The sequence below is a fragment of the Onthophagus taurus genome, chromosome 1 (genome assembly GCF_036711975.1).
Source record: "Onthophagus taurus isolate NC chromosome 1, IU_Otau_3.0, whole genome shotgun sequence".
NCBI classification, from domain to species: Eukaryota; Metazoa; Arthropoda; class Insecta; order Coleoptera; family Scarabaeidae; genus Onthophagus; species Onthophagus taurus.
Window position 1 is genome coordinate 9,724,295 of NC_091966.1, and position 10,546 is coordinate 9,734,840.

The 10,546-nt window shown below is 30.1% G+C and overlaps 2 protein-coding genes across 2 annotated transcripts; one reads left to right on the top strand and one right to left on the bottom strand.

The window, feature by feature from the left end:
* Positions 1-2,351: 2,351 nt before the first annotated feature.
* On the bottom strand, positions 2,352-4,040 carry LOC111417398 (carbonic anhydrase 1-like). Its single transcript, XM_023049659.2, has 5 exons — positions 3,730-4,040; positions 3,391-3,489; positions 3,155-3,325; positions 2,841-3,088; positions 2,352-2,787 (listed from the first exon to the last, which is right to left on the bottom strand). Exons 1-5 carry the CDS (start codon positions 3,764-3,766, stop codon positions 2,449-2,451), a joined length of 894 nt encoding a protein of 297 aa, XP_022905427.2. The 5' UTR covers positions 3,767-4,040; the 3' UTR covers positions 2,352-2,448.
* Positions 4,041-5,233: 1,193 nt separating this feature from the next.
* Positions 5,234-10,531, top strand: LOC111417371 (basic helix-loop-helix domain-containing transcription factor HLH54F). The gene is made up of 2 exons (XM_023049626.2): positions 5,234-5,655; positions 9,879-10,531. Exons 1-2 carry the CDS (start codon positions 5,368-5,370, stop codon positions 10,056-10,058), a joined length of 468 nt encoding a protein of 155 aa, XP_022905394.1. The 5' UTR covers positions 5,234-5,367; the 3' UTR covers positions 10,059-10,531.
* Positions 10,532-10,546: the final 15 nt, after the last annotated feature.

Genomic DNA, 10,546 nt, shown 5'->3' on the forward strand with positions numbered 1-10,546 from the left:
TTTGAAATGATCGACAATTTTCTCGAATTTTCACCGATTAAGTTTTAAAAATTTGTATAATATCCATATCTTGGAATATGAGTATGAAAATTTGTCAAAGTGTTAATAAGAGTGTCCTCTTTCCAATGAACCGACACATTTTGAAAAATAACTTTTAGTTTTTGAGAAAACAATATTTGAAGTTTTGATAACATTTTCGAGGTTGCAATTTTCATCAATAAGTTTCAAAATTCGCTATAAAATTCATTTCTTGGAGGATCCTTGTGGAAATATCACTAATTATTAATTAAAGTATCCTCTTTTTAATGCAACAAGCCGTTTTGAAAAATCGCTTTTAGTTTTTGAGGAATAAATTTTTGAAATGATCGACAATTTTCTCGAATTTTCACCGATTAAGTTTTAAAAATTTGTATAATATCCATATCTTGGAATATGAGTATGAAAATTTGTCAAAGTGTTAATAAGAGTGTCCTCTTTCCAATGAACCGACACATTTTGAAAAATAACTTTTAGTTTTTGAGAAAACAATATTTGAAGTTTTGATAACATTTTCGAGGTTGCAATTTTCATCAATAAGTTTCAAAATTCGCTATAAAATTCATTTCTTGGAGGATCCTTGTGGAAATATCACTAATTATTAATTAAAGTATCCTCTTTTTAATATAACAAGCCGTTTTGAAAAATCACTTTTAGTTTTTGAGAAATAAATTTTTGAAATGATCGACAATTTTTTCGAATTTAACAATTTTCGCCGATTAAGTTTTAAAAATTCGTGTAAAATCCATTTCTTGGAATATGAGTATGAAAATTTGTCAAAGTGTTAATAAGAGTGTCCTCTTTCCAATGAACCGACACATTTTGAAAAATAACTTTTAGTTTTTGAGAAAACAATATTTGAAGTTTTGATAACATTTTCGAGGTTGCAATTTTCATCAATAAGTTTCAAAATTCGCTATAAAATTCATTTCTTGGAGGATCCTTGTGGAAATATCACTAATTATTAATTAAAGTATCCTCTTTTTAATGCAACAAGCCGTTTTGAAAAATCGCTTTTAGTTTTTGAGGAATAAATTTTTGAAATGATCGACAATTTTCTCGAATTTTCACCGATTAAGTTTTAAAAATTTGTATAATATCCATATCTTGGAATATGAGTATGAAAATTTGTCAAAGTGTTAATAAGAGTGTCCTCTTTCCAATGAACAAACCCGTTTTGTAAAATAACTTTTAGTTTTTGAGAAAACAATATTTGAAGTTTTGATAAAATTTTCGATGTTGCAATTTTCATCGATAACATGTAAAATTCGCTACAAAAATAATTTTTTGAAGGATCTTTGTGGAAATATCACCAATTATTAATTAAAGTATCCTCTTTTTAATGCAACAAGCCGTTTTGAAAAAGCGCTTTCAGTACTTGAGAAATAAATTTTTGTAATGATCGAAATTTTTTTCGAGTTTTGTAATTTTCGCCGATTAAGTTTTAAAAATTCGTATAAAATCCAGCTCATGGAATATGAGTATGAAAATTTCCCAAAGTGTTAATAAAAGTGTCTTCTTTCCAATGAACAAACCCGTTTTGAAAAATAGTTTTTAGTTTTTGAGAAAACAGTATTTGAAGTTTTGATAACATTTTCGAGGTTGCAATTTTCATCGATAAGTTTCAAAATTCGCTATAAAATTCATTTCTTGAAGGATCCTTGTGGAAATATCAACAATTATTAATTAGAGTATCTCCTTTTTAATGCAACAAGCCGTTTTGAATAATCGGTTTTAGTTTTTAAGAAATAAATGTTTGAAAATGTTTGATCGATAATTTTTTCAAATTTTGCAATTTTCGCCGATTAAGTTTTGAAAATTCGTATAAAATAGAGAGTATGAAAATTTCCCAAAGTGTTAATGAAACCTTTGAAAAATAACTGTTAGTTTTTGAGAAAAAAATATTTGAAGTTTTGATAAAATTTTCGATGTTGCAATTTTCATCGATAACTTTCAAAATATACGAAGGGGATGCCGAATATCCGGTATCCGGCTTTTCTCAAAATCACTATCCGTTCCATCACTAGTTAAGACCTTCTTTGGCACACTATCTTCGCTCATATTCGTAATCTTTGCAGCTTGATGAATTTCGAGATAGGGGTTTCCTTGAACAGATGGTTAAGTTCCACGTTTTTCTCTTCCTGCTTATTCTTTGCGTTTTCTGTCATAAACCATGTCTCGCACCCATAGCACAGTACGCACAGTATACGTCTAATGAGGATAAACAAAATAAAACATTATATTTTTTGTGAGATAACGGAGTTATCCTTGGATTTCAAACTAAAACACACCTCTACATTACAACATTACACAGCAAAATTCGCGCTACTTTGGAAATTGGAAAAAAGCAACTATTTAAAAAAAAATATGTTTAATTAATTTATGTTTTTAAACCTTACAATTAAACCAATTTTAATTTACATTTTTTCTATAAATAGTTCGACCATTCCAAGGTTGTCGATTTCTAATATTAAGTTTGAGACTTGGATACTTTTTATATAACATTCGAAATCTTCGAAGTTGATCGGTATTAACAGGCTGTGATTGCGAAGATATTATCCACGTAACGACTTCTGCACATGGTGGATAAGTTATTGAACCTTCATATAAAAAATAACTATCAAAGCTGGACATTAACCAACTTATTGGGAACGGTGCAATTTTGAAACGTTTATATTTCGGATGAATTGAAAATGAAGGCACGTGGAAGGCGATTAGTTCTAATCCTGCTGTGCCTTTTTTATTATTAAGCTAGATTTTAAAAATTATTAAAGTAAGCTTAAATTTTTTTTTTTAAACGTTACCTTGAATAATGTCGAATAAATAAAAATTCCATTCTCATGCTTCAGACTTTCTTCAAAGTTTTTATACTCTTTTTTTATATGAACTAATTGTATCTCCATGCTGTAAGTTTCATCATCAATTGTATGCTCGGAACCTTCGATAAATTCACCCCAATGAAGGACAATATGATTTATTTTATAAGTTCCATTTAATATGTTACCTTGAACGCTTGGTATTGATTTTTTACCATAATTAAGAGCAATATGTACTGGAATATGCCGTTAAAAAAAGTATGACTCTCCAACCTTGTTACATAAATAATAATTTTTCTTACATGAATTGCTTTTTACAATGAGATGCATTTTTTTTGGATAACTATAATAATTTTCTGAGAAATGAATGTTTTTAGACCAACTCAACTTTTTCGTTTTGCTGGAATTTATTTTTATTGGTGATTGTCTTCTTCCGTAGCATGTTCCGGATGTTTCTCTATGATGGCTTTCTCCTAAATATTGTTTTAAACCATAGTAAGTATCCTACCTTGATAAATTATTATGTAAACCAACTCACTTTTTACGTCCTTATTTTCTAAATAGTTTACGATTTTCTTTCCATGCTGGTGACTTTTTACAAGGACTTTTTTGTGTTTTGAATCAACACAAAGATACACTAAAAAATGTTTATTATTATTGAGTGAATTACTATTTAATACAGATATCACAATTTTATATACATAAATTATTACGATATTATTATTTATAATTATAAAGATTGTTTGATGGGTTGGGTTGCTTCAATTATTTGGGAAATCCGAAAATGTCACTTTATCTTCACAATTTACTTGATTTAGATTAACAATTTAAACAAGAGATTAAGAATCTATGACAATATAAAAAAAATTATACTTACAAAATAAATAAATTAAAAGTCTTCGCAGTAAAATCATAACAATAAATCTACTAGCAAAATAATAAATTACTTAAAGAATAAATTTTACAATGATTTTATTCTTCAATTAAGTGAACAAAATTCAATTTTCGAAATTAATAAATATTTGTGCAGTGAACGGTAATTGAAGAATAGTAATTTTTAAATTTAATCTTTGATTCATGTATTACTTCTGTATGTTACTTCTGTTTCATGTTCTACAAATAACAATGAACTGAGACCACTACTTCACAAATACTACGAACTGCGTAGATAACACTTTATAACATTTAATATAATATTAATGTTTTCACCGTAAAACTATTTTAACGATAGTACAATTTCCTTTGGCATTGGTTTAACATAGTTTCAATATTAATTAGTGTAAAAAGTACCGGTATTTACTATTTCTTTGTTTTGAAAATAACGTAAACTTTTTATAAAGTATATTGTAGAAATAACCAAAACATGTTTGTAAAATAGGAGATTGAATATTTCATTTATAAGTAAGTAAGTGGGTTGATCAGCATACCAGAATCGTTATCTATCTTCTTGTATATTATTTAAAAAGCGCCCACCCTCATTTGAGGCTTATTTCTTCTTATTGTCTCAATATAGATAAGATGTTTGCTTCTCAGCTCTTCAACCTAATCAATTAATCGGCGCAAGGCTACGTACATCGCTCGCTTTCAGGTTTTGAGTCTTTGTCGTCTAGATCTTGATGCATGGACATGGAATATGGATGATATTTCTGTAATTTCAGCATTTTCCAGACACTGATACGATATTTCTCCGACACTCGCATGTTTATTATGAGAGATAAGTAACTTAATGAGAATTAGATTCCTAAGCGAATTGTAAGGTTGAAATTTGTAAGGAAGGTAATTTCAAAAATTATTATTTTTAATTATAAATGTGCAATAAAACTTCATTGAAACGTTCCATTTGTAAGTCACGTGTCCGACCTTAAAAATAATTCTTCCTGTCCGCACCTTAATACACTTAACACATTAATAAGGGATGAAGGATTATGTGTCTTTAGGTATCAAATTACCTTCCGACGTATAACATTTGGTTTCTATCATTCGCCTTTACGACTTCCCTATTTCTATCCGTTCAACCAAAAATTTAAAAAATACCAAGAATTTTTATTGTTACTTAACTATTACTTTTAACAATTTATACAAGAAATTTTAGTAACTCTTCTCAAAATTTTTGTTTACGTATTATATCAGACCTTCGAAGACCTTTAAAACAAAAATAACTAAATACATGTATTATATTTGTTTTGTTAGGATTAAGAGGGTTGCTCTTCCTAAAAACTGTGAAAAAATACTACTCATTGTACACAAAACACAATAAATAAAGTCATTGGGTATGTTTAAAAATAAACACGAAATGAGAAGGAGGGTTTCCCTTTTAAAAGATTCCTCTCCCTCGCGATTGGTTGGGAACGATGATCCTAGCAATAAATTTCAGGCGGTCCCAATGTGATCCAACCTCTTTCGCCAAAATAGAAAACCTCGCCTTTCACAACTTCAAAATCATCGCTTCAGTTTCAGTTTTTCAATGAACGTCAAAAGTTAAATACCAATTTTTTTAAATTATTGTGAATAAGTTATGCCACGGAAACGTCGAATAAGTGATGCAATCGATTCGGATGATGATTTAGATGATTCAAAACATCCACAAAGGAACGCTGCAAACGCAAGGGAACGAGCAAGAATGAGGGTCTTAAGTAAAGCTTTTTGTCGATTGAAAACGACTTTACCATGGGTTCCTGCGGATACAAAACTTTCAAAATTAGATACTTTACGTTTAGCAACTAGCTATATTGCTTATTTAAGAGCGGTACTTATGGATCAACCAGTAAATACCGATCAAGTTCATAAACATCCATTAGCTTTGGTAAGTTTGTTATTAAGAAAATATTTTCTTCGCTGTAAAAAAATATTACTATTGTTTCTAGTATAAGATTAATTAGTGCAACTCTTATTTATTAAAATATTCTTCTTAATACTTCTTCTTCCACACAAAAAACGTCATCATCATATCGATAACATTTTTATTATCTCGCATATACGAAGTATATAAATAGAAAGTATTGTGATTCTGCAAAAGCAAATACGACCTCGAGATCTTGATGGATCTCTACGGTTTTAAATCCACCAAATCCATTTTAACTATATTTAGCATTGTATCAACTTTAAGCTTACATCCGTCAATCGGAACTAACACTTAATCTGAACACATGTCGATCTTGTTCCATAGAGATGTTCCATAAGTAACTATCTGACTTTAGAACATCATTTATCATATAAGAAAAGTTAATGCTAAAAATACAAATACACGCATATTCTAAGAATTGATTCTTCTAAAAAACACTTTTTCAACCAGTTCTTGAGGTACAAAATTAGTGCAATATCCTGTTGGATAAATTCTGTCGTAATGTACAATTCCAAGATTGTCAAACTAAAAATAATCAAGCTGTTGCAACTAAATAACATTTAAAAACCACAAATGATAAATTTAGCTTGAAACGTGTTGTGTCCATACGGTTTTTGTAGAAAAGAAAAGGAAAACGTCGGTTAAATAAACGGATGAAGTGGCGCCGTTTCGATGCGATTGATAAACAACTAGAGAGGAAGACAAATGTTTCCATCTGGTGAGATATTTTTCTAATTTTTTAAGAATCATATCTTTTTCTTTTAAACTTAGGTAATAAATCCTAAAATTAGGAAGTTAGTCTCTTACAGACTATCGGATCATGAAATATATATCATACAAAATCAATATGTATCATTCAACCACCTATGCGAAGTTAGCCCCCAATTAGAGGAGATTTTATATGCATAGTATTTTGATTATAACAAGAGAATCTCTCAATAATCCTTAACCTTAATCCTTAACCTTCGTACTGGTTAAGGATTAAGCTTTCGAATGAGATATTGTTCGCTAAAAATCGATTGAGAGATTCTGGAAGTGAAAACGCTAAATATTGTGAAAGCACACGAAAATAACACAAAAATTACCTTTCTTAGATGGTTATAACTCGTAAATGATGTATTTGATTATCAAGTTCTACACGTCATTCAATTCGCCATAGTTTCTTCTATCGAAATCACAAAATGCCTAATCTCAATTATTTCCCGTTAACCTTGTACAGCCTTCAGAACACTATGTCCTGAGGGCCCGAAAGTCTAGTCCCGAATAAGACAAAAATAATTTAGATTAAATTGACTATAACTAAAGAACGGTTTGACGAATTTTAATGTTTTATATCTCAATTAAAAACTTGGGTCTGGTAGAATGCGAATGACGAAATGTCCGATTCGAAATATTTAACAACTTTGATTAAAATACTAACTAATCAAACACTTAAATTATCTCCTTTATTAATTAATCAAGTTTAGTCATCAAGATATTGATCGAATGTATGATTCATAATGAACACGAAGGTGGAAATGCCCGATCTCAAAGTTCGCTACAACTTTAATATTAAAAGTCTTTTTCTAAAACGTTCCGAATCCCGTGCTTTACCAACAATGAGATATAAAACCATGATCTCATCTAATTTATATTCCTATTCGAACTTTTCTCGATGTTTATCTATCTGTGAGCAAAAGTGTAAAACAACAATATTGTTAAGAATAAAGTTTGTTGTATTAAAACTTTTCGTTCCGAATTGCGCTATTCTTGTGCTCCTCAACAAAATGTGAAACCACGATTTCATCTAATTTTCACCTTTCCGAACTTATCCCGATATTGATGCATCTTAGAGAAAAAGTATAAAATAATATTGTTGAGAATAAACTTTGCTACAACTCTTATACAAAAACTTATTTTCTAAAACGTTCCGAATCCATACGAGAATTTCTTCGTGATTTTACACCTCATTTTTTCTTATACTTATAATCATCAAACTATTAATTTAATTAATCTCGGCGTTTATTACTATATTTTCTCTTTATATTATTTATCTTTATATATACTTTGTATACATATACCAAAAATTGAGATAATATCAAATTTGGCTATTAAAATAAGAATAAAACAAACATTATCATTAAGTATGAAATTAGTACGTTAAATAATAAAGTATGTAATAAAGTATTGAATGTAATACAGTAATTCTATGCAATTGTATGCATACAATCAGTACGTTACATTGAATTATTGTAAAAGCCACAATTACATATTTTTATAAGATATGTTTGTGGTTCTTCTCCACAAGGTACTGTTGGATCAAAAAAACTAGATAATTGTTACCATATTTTCAACAGAGATGTTACTATGTAGAAGCAAGACAAAAGAAGTAATTTCCATTTTTAATTTGTTTTGGTTTGGCTCTGTATCTGATTTTGGTATTAGATCAGTTGGTGTACCAATAGATCTCATGGTCTAAGGCCTAAGGTGTATTGTTTATAGTGATTATTACTTTCGTAGTTATTAAGGTCTTTTGGTTGAGATGACAAAGATTTCCAAAACAAATGTTATATTTCAAGCCACCATTGTACGCTAATCTATGGTGTTTAATTTCCAAAAAATATGCTGCATGTCATCTAGTACACAAAATTCCCTCACCTCATTAATGATTGCTTCTTTAACCATCTTTTTAATTAAAATAAAAATTAATTCTGACACAAATTAACTAAGGTTGAAAACTTAGGACTTTGGAAAACTCAAACTGATGAAATGAACAGCTTAGAATTCAACCTGACAAATAGAAAATTGAAGCGTACAATTATATAGAGAAGGGTGAAGACCAGAAAACTCGATCTTGACGTTGATCTCTTCGCTCTCACGGAGAAGATTACGCGGTTTGATCTTGACGTTGAATGTTTTTTAAGGTTGAGGTCATGGTTATTAACTCTCCATCCTCGAAGAGATTCCAGGTCAGGGTCACTGCATACAAGATGTTCTTTTTGACTTACTCAAGCTTTGCAAAACTCTATGTAAATGTATACTGCTGACGTCATGTGCCGTTTTATATCGTTAGACTACGGTATGGTATAATAGCAACATGCTTTCTTTAAAAACATCCAAATGTTAAGTAGTTTCATTTGCGGGTAAATGTGAATACATAAATATAAATAATAATCTGATCGACCATAATTATATGTTGAACAACCATCACTTACATCGTGTTAAAGAGATTAAGGTAATGAGCGGCGTAATTTGATATTGGATATACCATTTTTTTTCTCCACATTTATAAAGACTTTGTTGACTCGCCCTGACAAGGTTTCTTAGCTACTGAGCAACTGTGGTATTGCTCAGTTGTATGGTCTTCTTCGTAAATAATTGACATCACTTTGATTAGAAATATAGATAGAAGATTTCGTTCAGTACTTCTTCTTCTTCTTAATCGGAGTTGCTCTCCAGAGCATTTCTCCATTCATCCCTGTTCTCAACCACCTTGAATGTACGCGCTAGACTTTGATGACCAGGCTTCCCGTCTACTTGAGGGTGGTGCCACAGTCCACGCGACCCTTACGGTCGATCCGATACCTTACGGGGGAAGCCATTATCCCATCCCTACCTTCTAATTAAACCTACAATCTCCGTCCTAAGACCCCTTATCCACGCATAAGGAACTGGAGCCCCTTTGCGTTTACCATGCCACAAGAACATTCATGAATTTTGATTTTGGTGACGTTGAGTATTTACATTATCTTAATTATAGTTATTGTTCTCTACTTGGAGCAAGTGCTATGACGAATTCCAGTCACTGAAAAATAATTTAATGCATCTGTCTTCTATATGAATGGAGTTCTTTTGAGATCTTTTAAACATTGGCCTAAGCTTTCCAATATATTTTTTGATAGACGTATATGACAACGTTTTATAACTTCTGCTTCTGCAAGTTACCAGCACTTTTTGCATTTTCTTTTTTATATAGTTTGTTTAGTTTTATTTATTTATTATCCACTTATTATGTTATATTATGAAGTTAAATAAATATAAATAAGTATAATTTGAATCATAGATTCCGTCTCAAAGCAGACGATATTATTCCGCACTTGTAGGCTTACTTATGATTTTTGAAAAAGTGTGTTTACATATGATATTGTCTTTATTTATATGAAATATGTTATATTAATTTTTTTTTTAATCTAATTTCTATTTAGACATGGCCGTTTAGTTTTCAAAGAAGTGATTCACCAACAATAATGCAAGGAAATAACGTAGTTACTGACAGGGATACATCAAATAGCTGGGTTTCCATAGGAAATGAATCTTCCATGACCGGGATGCAAAATACGCCCTTAAATCCAACCAGAGAGAAGGACGTGTCGTATTACTACTAATTTGTTTGCGTAGAGAAGTTTGCGTCAAGGGTCGCCGCCGCACCTCCTTCAATTTTTTGTGTCTTCGTATCGGTATGTTTTCACAAGCCATTAACTAGGAAGGACGTTTCCTTTTACCCCGCTGACAGCTATTTTTACGCCTCTTTCAAAGCGAAATGCGACGACCTACGATGTCCAATTAGCATATATACAATTTTCGACAGGCCTAAATTCTACCACAATTTTTTTTGTATTTTCTTTGTATACTAATGTTATTAAAAGAAAACAGGATGTTAAGTGAATGTGTTGACAAAATTTAATTTGATTTATTCCTATTTTCAGTACTAATTAATAAGAAACGTAGTGTTAAAATTTGCCAAAACATTTATGAAATGTACTGTATGTAAAATTTGATATAATCTTTTTTTTAATTTATTATTATCGTATAATGTATTTATGAAAGTCAAAAATAAAATGATGTGTGATATTTATAATTTTTTTTTCGCTGT